This window comes from Heliangelus exortis, chromosome 7, assembly GCF_036169615.1.
Source record: "Heliangelus exortis chromosome 7, bHelExo1.hap1, whole genome shotgun sequence".
Lineage (NCBI taxonomy): Eukaryota > Metazoa > Chordata > Aves > Apodiformes > Trochilidae > Heliangelus > Heliangelus exortis.
The window spans coordinates 17,855,424-17,876,039 of record NC_092428.1 but is presented as its reverse complement, the minus strand read 5'-3'; the positions used below and the strand labels follow the sequence as shown (position 1 = coordinate 17,876,039).

The following is a 20,616-nucleotide window of genomic DNA, read 5'->3' as shown; positions in this document are numbered from 1 at the left end:
TTTAAAAATTAATGATCTGGAAGAAACTGTAAAAATCGCTTGCAATAAATTTGCAAAGGACATGCAGACTGCTGGAGTAGTAAAGAATGAGGACAGGTCACTTACACAGAGCAATCTGGACCACTTCATGAGCAGTATTTTAATGCTGGTTATATACAGTGTATATTTCTAAGAAAAGATAAGGTAGGATAATAAGAGGAAGATGTACTACATTCTTGAAGAAGATTCCGAAGAGGACTTGAGCCATAAAAGCCAAAAAGACTTTGGGGAAAGAGGGGAGTGAGATATTAATCAGAGTAATATGATCGTGTTATGTCTCTGCATAGTCCTGATGGATCAATATTGACACATGACATCTAATTCAGATGTCACACTTAAAAATATTTCAAAACATGAGAAGTACAGAGAAGAATGGGAAGATTAATTAGTCTTGGAGAACATTCACTGCCGTAAGAAAGTTAACGAATTGAGTACTTCTCATCAGAGAAAAGGTTAAAAGGGACATAATCATGATTTATAACTACACATAAGCAATTAGAAAAGCTGACACTACAAAGATCAATATAAGCAATCAAATGCATAAAAAGACCAAAATAACATAAGGTAGAGATAGAAATTCAAATAGAAAATCAAGTGAAAAAAGTATCTGGGGTAATTAGCTATTGCAACAGGAGGTACGAGTGAATTCTCATCACTTGAAGACTTTCAATTAATATTAAATCCTTCCTAAAATATGTATGTTCAGTTCAAAACAAAGTCACTGAATTTAATAGAGAAACTGCTCATTGAAATTCAATGGCCTGCTGAACTTAAAAATAAATCCTCATTATTGTACTTCCTTGCCTTATATATCTATGAAATTTATTTTGAAATATAACAACTAAAAGGAAGAAGGTTACCAAGAAAAAGGTATTTTTCCAGCAGACAGTAGTATTTCGGGCTCGATTTAAAGCTAAAGAAACTGCAGCTGCATTTTGGAAAATATGCTTTTTTTCCCCCCATTTATTTTTCCTATTTCTTGTTCAGAGTTCCACAGTCCACTTAGTCAACTGTGTCTAATTTACATAATCATGTAGTTATTCTTCAGTTTTTCTGTTCCTATTTATAAACCATTCACAAACCAACCACTTAAGTAACAGCATGATTTATTGTGAGAATGATTATAGTTGTTTAAGGGGAAAAATGGAATGTGATTAAGTGAAGAATGAATAAGGATATTCTAGAAACGAAGGGCTCTAATCCTGCAAAAGGATTTGTAAATGAAACCTGCCTCTCAAGCCTCATCCCAAATAGCCAATGAACTACTGAGGGAACTCAGCAGATACCTTTTTAGCTGTGCAGCCAAGAGCTCAGCAGAAGACAAAAAAAATAGAGATAAAACAAGCTAACCATACACACAGTATCTTCTGGAGAAACCATAAAGCTCCCAAAGCCATCCGCACCTTAGGAAAAATAAAATAAATTAATGAACTGTACGTATACAGTTGCTGATAGGAGTCTCTCTACACAGGCTGGAATACCAAGGCTCTTACAGACAGATCAGCAAAGCAGATCCTGGATAACTTTTAGCATCTGAGATAAATGCATCAGCCAGAAAAGGGCTGGATATTTAAGCTGCAGATCTAGAAAAACAGAACCTTTTCCCTATGCATTAGATGTTTTGCAGGTGCTACAGGAACCCAAATAATCCACACTTATTACAAAAATGGTTAACAGTTGATGGAAGAATATCAAAGTTCATTATTTTCACCTTAAATACTTATTCTCTGCTATTTCAGAAAGAACAAGTGGTGAAAAAGACCTATTTGTTCACCAGTAACACTGCTGTGTTTACAAACCAGCTACTTACCAGAACAGCTGAGGCACCACAAAGGAGAAACTATGCTACAGAGCCCTTTTTGTCAGAAAAAAACAACCAGAAGAATGAAATCCCAAATTGGTGTTTGTGCACAGTGCTGCCTTTAAATGTTCGTGTTGGTCCAAAATAAGCAGCAGTGATGGATCAGTCTTGCTCATACACAGAAGGATTCCACTTCATTCAGACAGTGTGAGCACCAGCAAAAACTTAACATCTCTCACTGAATTGATACAACTGCTTTAGACATTCATACAGAGTTTCAGAACCGTTCAGAAAGCACCAGAACTTTTCATAGTACATTATTTTATGAGCAGTAGTTCCCAAACAGTGAGGGAGAGATAAAAATATTTTAGGTGAAGACAAGCATGGAGCCCAAGAAAATCTGCTCTGCTAGATCTGTGCTGGATGTGTGTGAAAATCCCACTTGAACTACTCTGAGGAGCTGCAGATGGGCTAAGTGGAGGGACTGCTAGAAGGCAATGGTCACCCCCCTGCTGCACTGACATGGAGTGACCCCAGACACTCACTGTTCTTAGAGGGGAAAGTACTGAACCACTCTTCTCAGAAGTAGGATGGTATTTCAGATAGAAACCACTCCCCTGTTACTAGTGCAATTGTGTTGATGTTAGTGATAATTAGCACAGCTGAGACTGTAGTTAATAATAATGCCCCAGCTATAACTAAAAAATTTTAGCCTCAGTACTTATGTGCTAAATGCTAAAATCTATTTGTACTCAAGAGTTCTAGTAGAAGGCTGAGAAATTTAAAATTTGAGGGACTCCTCATAGCCAATCATGGTGTCTATGGCTGCACCCATGATCTAGGGTGTAGAACATTCGTGATGCATTTCTGCCTAGGGGTTGGTACTGGTCTGTTTTCAGACTCTGTCTTGTTCACCAATGGAACCAGATTCCCATGGCCAGCTAAACTGCTTTTTCTACAAGGACCAATTCTGCGAGGTGCAGCAACAGGTGTCTGCAACTCCTGCATTTTCAGAGAGAATTTTGAATCAAAGGAAGCACCGCCTGCAGGTGTCTGGTCAGACTTCTCCCCATTTTCCTTGCCCAATTGCTGTGTGTTCACCTGGGCTTTTGCACTGTATGGTGACTTATCAGAGGGTGGAGGTGGGGCTCTTCTTTTCTTTCCTCTGCTATCATTAGGACTTGAAGTGTCTCTTTCTGGGCTCAGATGCACATTTTTCTGAACAACCATCTCGTGAGATCCATCAAAGAGTGAAGCCCATAGAGAAGATGCAGACTCTTTTTGCTGGCTGAGCAGGAACTCATCATCACTCTCTTTGATTTTTCTTTGTATGGTATCAGCTAAGCTCTCATGTTTCACTGGAGAATCAATGCCTGTAATTTTAATGGACAGCAATTTACTTAGATTAAAATACTACCAATAATTTTACTGCTACCTATTTCATTATTACTGTTCAGACACAAAACTCTACTAACTGTCACATGAAATCTAGACTACTATTAAGAGTATTAATGGATGAAACTGGAAAGATTACATATGCTTTCAAAAAGAAAACTGAGGTGACAGGAGGGAACAGTTTTTGTGACAGCTGGCACTGAAGCAGCAGGGTAGGCATTGATACTTCATTCCAAGTAAAAGCAGAAAAAATGATGTACTACTCAGAAACCTGTATGTATTAGATATTAAACATATTTCATTGTATAGTGCTTTCAAATTTTCTTTTCACAGAAGGCCCATGAAAAAGTATATGACTAAATATCCTTGTGCCTCCAGTTGGCAGAAAATGGGACATCTTTACATATGTCATTTTAATTTCTGTGGTTTAAGACTGCCTTGCCCCATTTCTTATTCCTCATATTGAGTTTTCTATGTTTACTGCAGTAGTACCAGCCTCAAAAAGCAGCAATATCTTTTCTCTTGCAGGCCACACATTAATGATTTTCAATACATTTTAAGCAAGGATTTTACCTATGAATACAATAAATAAGCAGGAAAAAAACCTGGTATTTTAAGAGTGAAACGGAGTTTGTGTTCTGGTCCTCACTGATGTACTTGAGTATCAGTAGAATTATGCTACTGTGTTACCTTCATAAAACTTCTATATAGTTGATTTACTGCCTTTCTGCTCTGCATTCATAGCCTAGAGGGGAGTCTCCTGACTGTTCAGGGTTCTGATGCACAGTAACTCAATGACCCACACGGCATTTTGAGCATCTTCACAGTTTCAATCTCAGGCAGCGAGCAGTCAGGCATTCATAGTAGAACAGTGTTTCTCAGCCAACGCTGCATCGGATCCATTAAAACAAAGTGACCTACTTTTTCTAGTCTGTAAATATTATTTCTGTAATGAAAACATTAAAATAATCCTGCTGCATACCGTTTTGCGCTGTAAAAATACAAGTCTCTAATACATGCTGGCTAAATTTTCCAAGCAAGTTTTTCAACATCATTACCAAGAGCAAACAATTAGGTAAGTTATGTTAGGTAAGCCTTTAAATAGCTTTAAGAACAGCAAATTAATTTCATGCAAGTAGCTAAAGACGTTATCGGTTTGCAGACTGGATTATTTTACCTTTACATTTCCCGAGCTTCATTCAGCTCTCACGATGAGTGTTTATTTCTAGTGACAGCTTTTTTGAATGTATACAGGGCTCCCTACTTACAGCTCAGATCGCAGATATTTTGGCTCAAGGTATAAAAATGTTTTCATTATTTGTGCTGTGTACAAGTTCAGATTTAATATGAACACCTTGGTATGCAATTATGTTGCTCTTTCATTGTCTGAATTGCCGTTGAAAAACTCATTGTTTCAACATCAACACCAGAAGCCATCTGAATAGAGATGATGTTGTTTCTGTTACCCTGCAACTTGAAAAGAGAAATCCCACTCACTCATATCATGGTAGACGGAGGTCGCTTCTTTTGTCAAGAACAAAGGTGGTTTCCGTGGTGACATAATCTCAATTTTCATAAGTTCTTCACAACAATGTTTCCACTGGCCTGAGAGAGAAGAGAGAACAATGACTGGAACTTAAACACTTCAGCTTGAAAAAAAAAGGAAGTTATTAGGTTGTGTTAGGAAACCATCTCCAAAGCAATGCTAAACAGTATTTACTTTTGTTTAGCAGCAATGCTCAGGATGCATTTGTATTTTCAACTCCATTCTCATCCTCTTAGCACAAAGGTCATAAGCTACTACCTTTAATTGAAGCATCCCAGCAGTGCTGTTATACTATGAAGGTTAAATATCATCATTTGCCCTCAAGTAACCAAACATAGTATAAATTCATAAGGAAAAAAAAAAATGCCTAAAAATAAATTAAGGTTAGGGAAGCTTCATGAAGTTACCAGAGACAACCTCCAATGCACTGCAAGCTGCAGTGGTTATACAACAATGTTACAATGTTATAGTAAAGGAATATCCTGTCTTTAATAGAGGGTAACTTGCCTTTTATCCCTTAGCAGACAAGGAAACCTCTTTTTCTATTAATAGATTTTGACCTTAAGGAAAACAAGACACAGTAAAATTACTTTGTTCATACCAATCATTCCAAGTTTTCCAAGCACATTAATTTTCAGAGAATTTTAGAACCAGGGAAGAAAAAAGGCATTTAAATGCCAAGTGACCCATTTTTACTGAACCTAAGGAAAAATGTCTCGAAAAATCCGAGGGTATTCTATCTGTAATGAATAAAAAGTAGTTCTTTTACCCTGCGCTATGGCTAATTTAAAGATGATGCCCTAGTTTTTGCTTGGTATATTTCTTTAATTGATAGAACCTTTTCTCATTGTAAATCAGAGCAAGAAAGGACTAGAAATTCAAACTACAATACTGAGTTTCCACAGCCTCAAGTCACTGATTTTATTGGTGTGGCCTCTGACTAACGACTGGAATTTCATTAAGTGAGACCTTGTACTCTTTTCTGACCTGATAAAAATGACAATCAGGGACCAACTATACCTTGTCAATGGCAGCATGACAGCTGACAGCTGTTCTCTACTCTTAATAAACCTGTGCATCAAATTACTACAGCAGGGGAAAAAGACAAAGACAAATTAGTCTAGATAGTTCTTACAATAAATCTGTGCTGTTGAACAAGCAGCACGTTATACTACTTCAGTACTGGTTTACACCAATTTTTCTCTCATGTAGGGACCATGTTGTTCCAGAGGGTAGCCAAAGGATCAGTGTATCAATTTATCATCTTGCTTTTATCATCTGTTGCAAAGCTTCAGCCACAGCTTTTACAAGGTTCAAGTAGGCCATGTGTATTTGCACAACTGGATTGGAATGTGGCTAGGGAAACCTCCTCGTTGCAGCAGGATACCAAGGGGTACCAAACCCATGGATTTACCAACACAATCAAGGAACCCCTATTGCAACAAAGTGCAATTTAATTCAGCCACAATACTGCTGAGTGAGGAAATCCCACATACATGTGCCTGCTTGTGAGGGCTGTCTGACTCTGCATCCCAGCCAAGGCCCCAGTGGATCCAGCATCTTCCCCACTTCCCACTAAAGCTTCCACAACCAAATGTTTCATACTTGCAGAATCTCACAAAACCAACACACCACTGGTAGGATGCCCGGGCAGAGGTGGACTCTTAGCAAAGGAAGAAATGGTGAGCATTTAGCAGTCCTTAAAAAGCTTATCTAGAACACTGCTAAAAGAGACCAAGTTCTTTTGAGACTGATGGACATATTCTGGTTTCCTGCAAAAATGTGGACTTCGGGTTAGTCAAATATTTGCCTTCCAATGGCTTAGACCACCACCCAGCACTGCTCCAAAGAACATTCTTCTTCGCATCATTGGAAACAAAGGCTCATGAGGCAATTCCAATTCAAATTGTTCAGAGATCCCTTTGATGTTGTGTAACTTCCCACTCAGAGGGCACGCTGCCAGCGCTGCCTGCTTACTTACTCAGATCATAAAAGTGCTGCCAGAAAGCCTCCATCCACTGATGAAGTTCTTCCCTACTGTCAGCAGCAAAAAGTTGTGTCACAGCCTCTCCAGACACAGGGTTGATAACAGAGAAGTTATTAGTTCTTCTCTTGGAATCCTTATTCACTGCTCGGATTCTGGTTTCCTAGGAAAGACAAAAGTTAATGCTTCAGCTCCACACTGGCATCACCTTATGGCTAATGGTAGTGTAATGGAGGTATCATTTGGCTTATCTAATCCATATTAATTTCCAAAAAAAAAAAAAAATTAATTCATGTCAATGAGTGTAAAAATATTTTCTAATGAAACTATTAAAATGACAATAAATATGAAAAATAAGGGAATTAAGCACATTTGCTGTACTTTTGTTCAGAATTACAGAATGTAACTTCTGTGTCTCCCCTCTGTCTGCCTTCAGCAGCTCATCTCACACAGCTCATTCTTCTCCACAGTCATTTAGTGAATCATCTAAAATAAGAGCAAGCGGCTCCTTTTCTCTGAACCCTTCAGCTGAACAACTCCATTGTTAGAGCTACTACTTAGGTCTCCTACTGTACAGCTGTGGGCCATTGTTTATGCAGTGTATGCTAAACTTGCATCTATTTTATGTTCATCTTAGTGAATCAGAACATTCAGGGCTAAACCATAGTGAAATTCAAAAAGAAACTTATCTAGTTCCCACTTAAAGGAGCATTTGTAGCAGTGACACAACAGTTATGCTAAGACAAATTTCCAGCATGGAAAAACATTTTGCCCTAATAGATGCTTGAAGTGAATGTTTGTCATTTCAAAATAGGCAGTTTTGCCTCAATTAGGGAGAGCTACACTGAAATAAATAAAAATACATATGAGAAGTATATCACAAGTTTATAATTTCAACTATAATTAGAAAGGCTCTCAGATTACGCAGCAGCATAATCTGAAACAGAACAGGTTTCCCTTCTGTGGGGGTACATAGCTCAATTGATTTATATCATCTAGACTAGATCCAGTGGTATTTTCGTAGTATCCAGTTTCTTTGTTATGGCATTACCACACACACACACACACACACAAACCAAACCAAACCAAACCAAAAACCTCAACACCCTTCACTGAGTGAAATTTTTTGTTTTCATGTGTAAAATACTGAAAGTTTTTAACAAAGGTCTGATAAAATGCCACTGAAACAATTTACAGGACACATTGTTCAACACTACTGCTCATCACAACATGATGAAGAAATTAAAATAATTAACCGCTTTATTTACATAAGTAAAAGCAGAAACCCTGGGAGGGTTTTTTGGATGTACAATTCAACCTGACTGAACAGGCACAACCTATTACAAACCTGCTCTTAAAAGGGTCTTTGGCAGACCCAGGAGAGCAGTGTAATCCCAGATCCTGGTGGGATGAGGAATTTTGTCACCAGGGAGCCAGCCTACACCCTACAGCCGTGGCCCCAGAGCCTGGCAGGGCAGGGGGCTGTCTGACAGGCTGTAGGATAGCAGCACCCTCCTGCTGCCCCAGGGTTTGGAGGAAGTCAGAGTTGTGTTTGAATGTCTTGTGCCTGGGTGGACAGTGACTCTGACCACAACGGTGGCCTCAGGACATTCCTCAAAACACAGTGGGGACAGATCAGCCAGGCTGGATGGGGCCCTGAGCCACCTGATCTACTGGAAGGTGTCCCTCCAGGGGGGTTGAAACTAGATGATCCTTGAGGTCCCTTCCAGCCATTCCATGATTCTATATGATTTTATGTTCCTTTGTACAAAATTCAACCAAATGTCAAACATCTGCTAAAGATGTCAAATACACACCTACAGAAATTAAGTTTACACGTGGGATCCCATGGGGATAAGCCTAGTTCTAATACAAAACCAAAAATTTTTCTACCGAATGTTCTCCAGATTTAAAATGCATTACAGAAGTAACCATTTGAAATACCAACAGCTGCTTGTAGCATATCTGATGGATATGCTCATTTAAATTCTTCTGTCTAAAAATAGGAGATGAAGTAATTCATCCATAAGTGCTCTATATCCCATTAACTCAGGTAACCATGGATACCAGCAAAAAAATTAAACCAAATAGATTAACATTTGACAGGTAAGAACTTCAAGCATACCATACACACAAGTTTATTTAATGATGTTTGCTGCAGGTTTTATCCCACAACTATGGAATTATTCAAAGGCAGCCAATTCTCAAGCAACAATCTATATCTGATACTTGGATATTTAAGGAGTGATACAAGATGCCATTACTGTAATGGGCTGATGAATTTACCAAGCTTGGGTGAATTATATTACATGCCCACTTCCACTTAACAAGAAAAAAAGACAAAAACCACCACCAAAACAAAACAAAAAAAAAAGCCCAACCAAAAGCTAAGAACAAAACAAAACCCAAAACAACAATAAATGTCTTAAGGTGTGTTATAATAATGCTCAATCTTTTTGCAGTCTTCTAAGCAACTGAACAACTCTACTACAGCTATTGTAAGAACAGAACAATCAGAGGATTGGAATAGGAAAAAAGTTGAATCTTGAACTTAAATGACTCTTCTGGGGAAGCTGAAGCCAGTATTATGTCCTATATACAAAACACTTATTTTTTCAAGGTGGGAAAGACTAAAAGGGAAGATCACAGGCTTTTTCTTTGTGGGTTTTTAATGGAATGTAAATATGAGCCTTCCTCAATACTTTTCCCCTCAATAATGAAAAAAGCCTCTCTGCCTGATAATATTTCCCAGAAAAGTTCATCTTTTAAGCTAACAACAAAACAAAAACAAGAAGAAAAAAAAGAGAGAGAAGGAACATTTTTTATTGCTGAGGTGCCACATTTCCTGCTAAGCCAACCCTGACACACTGAGGAGCACTGGTTATAAAAAGCATTTGAAGACATCAAAACAAATTACAGTTCTTGAGAAAAATATTGAATAACCTAAGATCCAGTTCTGTGCATCTATTTTAAGATTAAACAAACAAAATCACATAAACAAACTTCCTTCATGTTTTTAGTACCAAAAATGTAAACTAAGAAATAACAACACAACAGGGAAAACAAACTATAATCTGTTCATGTGTTACTTTCTGCTGCCATGTTAACAGTTTCCATGATGTTTGTTTTAGGCAAGCAAGGAAACATGGTTAAAGTTAAAAGTACAGTTTTCAAACACATTCACCAGATCAGCTATAAATATTTCCTCCTTGCACCTTTATTGTTTTGTGAACATAACTTTGTTGTGGCCACCAGATGATAACTGTAACATGGAAAGGCAATACTAGAATTCCTCTCATGTTAGCTACCTTTGGTGCAGTGCAGCAGCTAAAAACCAGGAGGAGGTGGCATTACAGGACTGACCAGCACTCCAGGGAGCACCAGGGAGCCCTAAACCAGTTTGCAAACCACTTGGTCTGAGCATGTGTGTTACTGGGTCCACCACATGGGATCTGGGTGCTGTATCTGCTTCCACATCCACAATCATTTTCAAGCAATTGCAAGAATAAACTGAGGAATGTGATGGGAGACCCCAAACAGGCCTTTAACTGCTCTGTGCTTTTCCAAAATGTATTCACACATAAGAAGGATCATCTAAGCCCACCAGTGGGACAAGGACCTTACTGAGAACAGATATTTTCAGCTGTTCTCGTTTTACCACTGTGTGGCACACTCCAGACTGCAGGTGGTGACACCCTGATGCACTCCAAGAAAATTGCTTGCATTGCTGCCTCCCAAAATGTTCACGTGGTCAAGAACATTTATCAGTATCCTTCTGCTCTATTCCAGGGCTGAATTCTCTGGTTCTTCAGAAATACTGAATGCTTCCCTTCAAGTTTCACTGCTGCAGCCATCACTACATTTTTCAATTAATTTCTCCACCTGATCCAGCCCTAAACTGATGTCCCAACAGAAACTGTCACTCAAGGTATGCCAGCTTGGTTTTGTCTTTTCACTCCTTCTATCCTTTAGCAACCCACAGCTGCAAACACTTGTTCCTCACCCTGGTCACCTCAGCAATTCAACCAGGAGCACAAGAGCAGTGGCACCAGATCAAAGACTGCACTGGCAAAATAGGCCAGGAAGGGAGTCATGGGCCTAAGTTAATTTGAAGCACTGTCCAAGAATTCCTCAAGCTTCCAGCATACAAAATTTTATATTCAATGACCAGCCCACAGTGAGGTGGGTATTCCAAATATTAATCAGCTAAGGTGAACTTCTGGCACATGCACAAATTTGCTAAGCTGTTAAGAGTAGGCAAGGCTTTTATTATTCATTTGAAACTACAGAAAACCTGAAAAAATTTCAGGTGCTGGACCATAAGGAATATTTCTTGTTCAAACTGCATTCCAGCAAGTTTTCTTTGCTACAGAAAATATAATTTCTCTTTTGCTACTTGGTTGTGCAATATAATATGTTATAATCAGATTTAGTTGGAACAATAATAGTAGCACTTGCATAACAGGAACGGCAGAACCATTCTTGATCAACAGCAGTAGCAGTGAAGTCATCTGAAGCTGAAGTAATGACTTTGCTGCTCTTAATGGCTTCACGTCTCAATTCAAAGGGAATGGGAAATAAGGCTATCAGTGTGAATATTTTCCAGGGAGTTTCTCATAAATCCAGATTATTTAATTACTTTTCAAAATGTATCTTTCAATTACATATAAAGGATCAGCTTCACATTACAAGGGAAAATGACACATAGCTAGAAGAGATTTTTGGTTAGAACATACAGAGTTGATGTTCAAACTCAACTTTCATTTTGAAATTGCTGTTTCTATAACAACATGTAGCAGGCAAGCATAGGACTAGTTTGATTTCATTTAATCTGCAAGAAAAAATTCATAACAAAGGAATCAAAAAATATCTGTAAGCATTAAGTTGTTTTCTAGAAAAGATGATTAAATAGGAAATTTGTTTTTAAATTGTTGGGTTTTTTAAAACAAAACAAAAAAAGTTTTAAATTCCTTTTTTTTCCTGATTTTAATTTTAATTTGGATTGAAGGATTCACAGTAATATTATCCAGCAGTCCAATATTTTTGTAAAATGCTTTAAGATACATGATTTCTGTAGCTTCTATATGTTAGCTTTAAAGACACTCTGCAAACATATGGACAGCTTCCCAGTGAAGCCTTATCAAGCTGGATTTTAGATTCTAAGTATATTGGTAAACCAAAGGAGCAAAATACCTTAGACCATGACTATTTTAAAAAGGAAAAGCAGAAGTAGGACAGAGATCCAGAGACCTCCAAGAAAATATTTGATGTAGTATGATAGATAATTTTCAAAAATATCACCATCACACCTTAGAATGTGGATTTAGTCATTCTATAATTTACTAAAGTTTACCATTTCTTAACTGATATTATGAACAGCTGAAGAGCAGAATTATGCCAAAGGCTCATGAGTGCAACTAAACATGACTGAAGAGATCAGCAAGTAAACTTGCTTAAATGTGTTTCAGTCTAAACATTTATTTCATGCAAATGCACGAACAATTGGAAGAAAAAATGGCTTTGTCAAAAGATAATTCACTACCAGAAAGATGTTTTTAATTAAGGAATCATTAAAAAAATAAATCAAAAAAGAAAGCCCAGTTATGCCTAGTGTAAATGTTTGATTTATATGCAAGTCTCACTCTGGGTGAGAATTTAGTAATGTTTTCCAAAAAACTTTGAAGCCACCAAAAGCTGCTATGGTTGCTGTAAGCAGTAGTTCTTTATTCCTGTTCATCCCTACATTCCCAGCCATAGCTCAGCCCCTTCCTACACCAGAATGTGTGTAGTGAACTGAATGAGAGAATTTGTTACAGGGAACAACAGTTGAAGCCAACTCTCCTCCTTCCCCCAGGATGAGCTAATTTTAACCCAAAATTCCATGGACCAATTCATCAGTCAGCTGCATGAAGCAGCCCAGCAGCCAAATCAGGAGGAACAGGAGGAATGCTCCCTCCAGAATCACTGTTGGCATCAAGTGCTCAAGTAGCACAGCAGCAGAGTCCAGATCAACCTGTGTTTATAGTTTCCAAATGGGTCTCTTTACTTATGTAAGATGAATCCAGTTATGTCAATTGCAAATAACATTAAATTCCTGTGTTCATCCCTACATGATATTAATTCCTGATGACTGCACCAAAACCAGTTTTTTAAAGCATCTCTTTAATGCTCACCATTCTAGAACGTCCTTCCAATAGCGTTTCTAAATTGAACACTTAAATATTTACTTCTAATTAAATGATGTTTCTCCAGCCATCTAGTAAGTAACATTCCAATTTCAAGTTTTAAATGCAGCCTTTCCAATCAAAGTATGAAAAGCAGCAATAATGTTATCCTAGAGAACTGAATTTCCAAATTTATTGTACAAAACTAGCATTAAGAAGAGCAGCTTACTTTAAGGCACTAAATATTTTGAATAATTTTCCAAGCACTCCTTCTAATTTCTTCTTTTTTCTTCTAATTAGGAGTGTGGCCAAACAACATATAACAATAACAAAGGTTTTGTAAGGAACTGTAAGCAGCATGTGTCTAAGCACTGTCTTATTGAACTCTTGTATAACAAGCTGCCACTCTTCCTTAAAAAAACCCACCATCTTCCTTTTTACCTCTGTGTTAACCAGTCTAATTCAACAGAAGTCTTAGGTCCACAGCTAAGAAATACAGTGTCCTTGCAAAAAAAATCAGAAACTGCAGATTTCCCTGAAGCATATCCCACTCACTATGAAGAATTCTGTATGCCAGCAGCTTAGAGCCCAAATGACTGTAGCTATGTCTTAACACAAAACCAATCTTCCACAGTATAAATGAAAACCCCAAACCAAACCCCCTCATGCAGCTAATTTTACCTTGTTGATGAAAACTGTCAATGCTGGCTCCAGTTTAGCCTCAATTTCTTCTGGCGAGTAGTAACAAAAAAGCTTGCCACCTCTTAGTACACAATACAGCCTTCTCCAGCTAGTTAGACTTCCTACCATTTGCTAAGGGGAAGAAACAGTCAGAAACTACCAAAAAAACTACAAATTAAGACCATATTACAAGGTATACATAGATCAACTCTGTGAGATCAAAATTAGCCACAAAATTCTTTCCTAAAACAAAGACTTCCTGTTGCAGAACATTTCAGGGTTACTGATTTTTTAAATGTTAGGAGTACTGCAAATGCTTTTTGGTGTTTTACAGTTTTCACAGATTTATTGCTGTGTGACACTAACAATCAGGATCTGCTGATTCACACAGAATGAAATCTAGAAGTGGTGTCTACTTGAAGAAAGAAAACATCTTTTTTAACTACAGTAATTACACAATAGGAGAAATAAAAAGAATATCTCTCTTCAGAGATAAACACTACATTCAACAAATGTCAAGCAAAGACATTTGTCTAGAATTTCCACTTTAGCACATGGATTTTCTGAACAGCTTCATAAATGCATTACAGTTTCACAAGCAGTTTAAAGACTGGAATTCAGCTCTCCAGACAAACGACCCAGCTCCTCTGGCCCTCTGTTATCACCTCCTCATTTGCCTAGTTGTGCAATGAACCAAAATAGAGAAGTAAACTGAGTTCAGATGCATCTTTTTTGTTGGGATAAGTCTAAATATGGCTTGGTTCACCAGTCAGATTCCCCATGCTGTGATATGAACTCTTGTGCAGGCACAATGAGAGGCATGTACAAGGATGCCACGGGATTATTAGGACTGCTGCAGGCAAGTACAAGCCTAAACCAATCCTGAAGCAACAACTATGCTTGACCTTTATGCAATAGCCTAAATAATTTTATTGATAAGAACACCAAGGAAACATTTATTTCTTGATGCTTAGCCACTGAAGATACTGCTTGTAAACACAGCTGTAAAATAGAATTTTCTCCTTGCTCTAGATAGAACGGTAAAAAAAATATCTGTTCTCAAAAAAACACTTCAGGTAAAAGCAAACATTTCAACAATTGACTCTTCGTGACAGCTCTTAGCAGAAGAGGATGTAAACACAAGCAAGGTCATCCTACCTGCTGATTAAGAAATCCTGCCATCATATCCCTGGCCATGCAGGTTGGCTGAGCAACTAAACGGCAACACATGTTTCCATACAGGGGGAGCCAAAAAGAGGATTCCTCTGGGGGAAAAGGCCAGGAAAAAGAAAGACAAACAGTTAGGTTTTTTTACATTCATAATCTTAATATAAAAATTGTTGAAGAAAGTTAAACTATGTGTTTAGGGCAAATGTTCAGAACTACTTCTTGTATTTAAAGAAAGAGATTTCATACTGTAGGATTAGATTAAGACTGATACAGTCTTCAGTAAGCTTTTAATTTTTAAAAATATCCAAAATAATTTCAAGTAAAAATGGAGATATTGTTCTGCAAACCCAAGTTGTGCTTACACAAATATAGCTCTGAATCTTATTTCACAGCTAGAAACATTCTGTAAGGTAAGTACACTGCCCATCTCATTTAAGCAGGATCCTTGAGCCCATCCCACCATGACATACAGCTACAGCTGTACAAGTGCTTTTCTTCAGATTACTTCATTAAGGCTTAGAATTTGTATCTTCTGCCTTCAGCACTAGAAGAACAGTTAGGATTCCAAGGAGTTTTCTAATGAATTGCAATATCCCTCTTTGCTCAGCTCTGCTATGTAACAGGCTCTTTCTTTTGTAATTAGAAGCAGCTACTGCAACGTCCCGTTGACACGACTCTCTCCTTGGTCATGTTTTAGAAATGCTTGTAATGAACCGAAATATTTCTCAGCAGACTAAGTTATGTAAATTAATGACAGAAAAAGGAATTTGAAGAAAGAGCATAAAGTCCCAATAAAGAAAGGCTTAAAAATATCAATGATACTCAGAATTATTCATCCAAACCTTCAAGAAACAAATGCCTCATAAATCTTCAAATCTGTACTACTCGGAATTAATGAAGCATAAATAATGAGATTCTCCTTGAGGTCCAGTTTGTCTGAGTAAAATATAGCCAGAAACTACAGTGAAATACAGTGAAAGTCCAGTGTCTTCAATTAACAGTTAGAAGGAGGCTTATGGGACAGGCTATGCTTTCAGAAAACAATGGATCAAGTATCAGAAACTGTACTTCTGCTACTTAAAATATTGCTTTCAGTGGCAGCATAATCATAGCCACTGTGTTTTTATCTCTGTTGACTGCTCCCAACTTGTGCTTTCCCAGAGCTGAAGTACAGGACCCAACACAAATTGCACACGTGCTGTGTCCTGTGTTAAACCTGAGCCTGAAACAACCTAGCTGAACTGAAGCTTTTTTTCTACTTTTCTCCTGACTGCAAAGGAAAAACAGTTCTTCCTTTCGATACCCTTCCTTGGCTATGAGGAAGGGGAAATAATTTGTATATAGCCACAACTCACATAAGACTGAGATGCAAATGACAGAATAAACTCCCCAAAGAATTAAATTTTCATCTGGACTTAAAATTTTATTCAACTTATAGTTTATTCAGCTGTGTATAGATGCTTGTTAAAAATTTTATTAAAGTTGTTCTGTATTAAGTATCAAGAAAAATAATCTCTTCAAGCTCTTTAGTTTACAAGAGACAGAAATGCAAAAAGTTACTGTTTTTTAAATTTCCTTAAATTGGTACCATATGTACTTACCATTTCCTGTAATGGTAAGGTTGTGGGTCCTGAAATTGTTCTCAGCACTCTCCAGTCCCAAAGTGGTATACGCTAGCAAACTGTACTTTACTCCACTAAATGTGAAAGAAAAGGCACATTTAAGACATTTCTGCTTCACATCACTCAGGCAGAAATTAAAGGGAGTCCAAACATGTCTGAGATTAACACATTTGGGTACAAGGAACAGTGAGCTGCCAGGCACTGCCTGCCAGTGACCACAGATTGGCAATCCCCAACTCTTCCCACAAAAATCCCTTATCTTTGGTTTTCCTCATAAACCAACACTGTCCCACAATCCATTGATCTGCTCCCTGTTTCCTCATCTCCTGCCTCCATCCTGTGTGCACCTCCCACTCCATCACTTCCAGGCCCTGCTGCCCAGACCAGCACCACAAGACCCCATCAGCTCAGCACATTCAGCTCTCTCCACAGCCACCTCTCCCAGCCAGGAGTCTTCTCCTGCCACCACTGCCTATGAAGCACCCTGAAAAGCATCTCTCTCCTCTAATCAGACACTCAGTAACTCTGCATAGTTTTGCAGCTTTTACTTCTGTGCCTAAATCAATCAGATTTGGCTAGAGGTTCAAAAATGGCTATATTTAATAAAACAACTAATGACATAAACTTTATCTGATAAAACAGGTTAAAAATTAAAAGGCTTTATACTGCTCCTCTATGTTGCTCTGCTCTTTTGCTTTTCCATTTATAAACTGCATATTATAAAAGAGCTGGTTATATATGTATTTTTCATAGCATTCAAAGCTTGATTTTTTGCATGCAGACAAGAAATCTGTGCAGACATCCATCCTATCATCTGTTTTGTAACAAAAAGGACTCTTTCACTTATTGTGCTTGAAGGTTTCAGAATGTTGTATCTTTGGTTTGGATTTTGCCTAGGGATAAAAAAAAATTTTAAAAAATCACATTTACAATTCAGTACAGTGCATGTGGAATGCAGTTCCTGGAATAAACTAGTATAACTTTGGTACATGTTTAACCTTTTCCTCCAAATACTCTTCAGACCAAGTAACAGATTTACAGTCCAGCAGCGCAGAAGGAATTCCCCCCGGATAGTGGCTGTTTACATAAAATTCACAAGGAAAAAACCCTCAATATAATCACTAACCAGTCTACCTAACAGGACCTAGCATAAGATCCTCAAAATGTCTTCAGTACAGCATAAGATAGCTTGGTGGTGTTGTAGGTGAGAAGATGCTACTGAACTAACATCACTAAACAACAGTTTTCTATTGTAGCATTTGTCAAATGTTATTTTTCCTAATAGCACAGTGGGGACACAAGGTTTTAAAATCTTTGGCTCTGCAGAGGAACAAGGCAGATGCCTACCTAGCCCTAACCCTTATGAAAGGGAAGGAAGAAAAGTAGTAAGTTTGTTAGCAGGGAGGTCTCCTATCTGCCATCTGCCTCAAGAGAATAGAGAACTAAATACAAGTGAAACATTTCACAAGGGCAATATGAACAAAAACTCATCAGCATTTGTATATATGCCCCTCTAAACTGTTCCCTAACAAAAGATTCTCCACTGATTATATTTTGCCATGCAGTTGAATCATACATTACTATTCTATTCAAACTGTACCAAAAAGTTCAGTTTCTTCTCACAGATAAAACTTGTGAGATTTTAGTTACTTTTTTTTCTAAAGCATGACTAATTACCTTGCCAAACCTTGAAAACCTTGCCAAAAAAAATAGCTACTTCACTTTAAAAATATGCTTTCACAGAACATTTTCAATCTAAAACATAACAGTCATTCCTTTCAGCCAGCTGCAATATAATTTAGAAAAGTTTTATCTGCAAGTACTTTTCAAATTTAACTGCCTAATCAGGATTGTTCACTATGTTTTGCCTTTGCATTTCCCAGAATTAGCTGACTGCCTTAAATGGCTGTTTCTTTGTATAACGAAGAATAATCTGCCTGCTGCATCTAGTTCAGTACTTAGCATATCTATAGTATTTTTCCATGTAATAATTTTATTTAAAACAAAAGTCAGCTCATCTCCACAACATGCCTGGGGTAAAGGCTCATTGTTTAATCTGTTTACAGATCAGGAGACAGATGCACCAGAGCTGCCATACAGACACCGGGGTGAGAAGGTGTCACTGTATCACCCTTTCTATCCCCACATGTTAATTAATACATCTCAGATTCCAGAATGCACTCCTGAATATTATTCCCAATGTTACAAATCCCAAACTTAGTTCAGTCATCCAGATATACAGAGTGGAGAATATCTGAGTAAAAAAAAAAAAAAAAAAAAAAAATCTCGTAAACTCTTTCAGGCTCCATAAAAGAGCCATAAAAGTGAGGCCATGGGATTTGCCTATGTACTTGTAGCAAAATACCACTCTGAATTTGCCAGTTAAGAGGCAGGACAGGGAAGCTGTGCCCCCAGCCCAGTGGAAGGCAATACATAAAAGCCAAATAAGAAGAAGTCTATGTGGAGGTCAGTTCTGCAAATGAATAAACCTGTGCTCCTGGGAGTCCACCCAATGATGTCCCCAAAGAGCAACCTATTCACTCTGGCATTCAGTATAGCTGCACTAAACATCTTCCTTCTACAACAAATACAAATAACAATCACAACAACAAAAAAGAATTAAGAGAGAATAGAAAAATTAAACCTGCAAAAGACTGAACAGAAAATTAAAGATTGAAAACAGAGATACTTATGGGTAGAGAGAATTTCTACTCTATTCAGAGTATAACTGAAGTTAACCAACCTAAGCACAGCACTTTGTCACTAAACTTTTGCAAGAAGTTGCAAGGCTCACAATTTCCTCACTAACCAAGGAAATTTCTAAACCAAGAAGTTGGACACAGAAGGATCAGAGTTTTTGGAAACTGAGAACTTTGTCCCATGTGTGCTTTGAAAAATCTGTACAACTGAAATCTACAGAGAAAAAAGGTGCTCGTATAACACAGAAAGTTCTCTTTTTTGTTCCTGTTTAATTTCAGCTACTGGACTGGTAAAATTCTCTAGGAACACTGGAAAGATCTCTTGTAATCTTGCAATCTCTTTTTCTCTCAAAGGGCTCCATACCACAGCCTTATTAATATAAAGCCTACAGGGAGCCTATTAAAAAAAATTTTAAATTGACAGCTCATTTTCTGCCTATAATGACCCATTTCTTTCCAAGAATCTTTCTTTAATCGCCTAGCAAAGCCACCAATAAACACATCATTGTTCCTTTCAGTCTGTTAACAAAGTAACAGTCACTGAGAGATGAAAATTTACAGTAGAGACAGCAAACTTAAAAGATGGAGGAAAGCAAAATACAAATACAATTGAGAAACCAAAAGCAAAACCCAAGTGAGGAGTCAGGTGTTCAGATTGCTCCTTAAAAGACGTGTAATCTATATTCAAGTGAGTAGGCCAGCAAATAATCTTGTGGTCATATCAGAAGCAAACTGTGTCTAATGATAGCTTGCCATCACCCAGCTGGAGCTTGTGGAAAGCACAGCCACCCCAGAGAGACAATGCAGAGTAAAAATACATTGTCATCAGGTGGAATATGTTGGAAAGATAGTGACAAATTTTGCTTTTCTCTGTGGGTAAGAGCTTGGATGTGTATTTTTGATTGAAACAGTAATACCAGTATACAGTAATATCAGTAAACAGTAATATCAGTTTGACAAAGGTAGAATGTACTTGAATGTTTCCTTTTAAAATCCAGGCAAAAAATGAAGCTAGCACACAGTGCACACCACACCTGGCAAGAATTAGGCATTGATTCTTAACTGTTTAGCAGCCAAAAAGAAAAAAAAATTGCTTGAAAAAAATTGCTTTCTAAAAAGAAAAATAAAAAAAGAAAATCAATATTATTAGTATTTACAATTTAGGTGCTTGGCCTGCTTAAATCCCAATGAAATTAAAGTAGCTGGCAGATATTAGTAGGTAGTTAACTTCATTTAAAAATGCATTAAAGACTTGAGACCCTTTTTAAAAGGAAACAGGTAAATTACTGGGAACAGCACTTATTACTATGAAGACTGAAAGCCAGTGAGTCATTTTAAAATGTTCTGTGCTGAAGTCAATTAAGAAAACTCCTGTTAAGCAGCTTGTAGCTGTTAAGTGCTTTTGACAGAGCAGAGTTTTACTGAAAAGCCAGTAAGTGGAAAGGCCCCCATGTGCATAGCATACACCCCAGGCACTGCAAGCAGCTCTGTCAGCTTTGTTGGGGAAGAGGGTAC

The 20,616-nt window shown here is 37.6% G+C and overlaps 1 protein-coding gene across 3 annotated transcripts in view; it reads right to left on the bottom strand.

Moving 5' to 3' along the window:
• Window positions 1-1,001: 1,001 nt before the first annotated feature.
• RTKN2 (rhotekin 2) overlaps window positions 1,002-20,616 on the bottom strand; it is a 136,443-nt gene continuing 116,828 nt past the window's right edge. For 2 of the 3 annotated variants that reach the window (XM_071749111.1, XM_071749110.1), the window contains 6 exons: window positions 16,382-16,476; window positions 14,769-14,875; window positions 13,611-13,742; window positions 6,763-6,928; window positions 4,733-4,840; window positions 1,002-3,213 (listed from right to left, as the gene is read on the bottom strand). In XM_071749111.1, the coding sequence (XP_071605212.1) occupies window positions 2,660-3,213; window positions 4,733-4,840; window positions 6,763-6,928; window positions 13,611-13,742; window positions 14,769-14,875; window positions 16,382-16,476 (1,162 nt within the window). In that variant the 3' untranslated portion in view covers window positions 1,002-2,659. The remainder of the gene's footprint in view (window positions 3,214-4,732; window positions 4,841-6,762; window positions 6,929-13,610; window positions 13,743-14,768; window positions 14,876-16,381; window positions 16,477-20,616) is intronic. The other variant, XM_071749112.1, reaches the window with a different exon arrangement.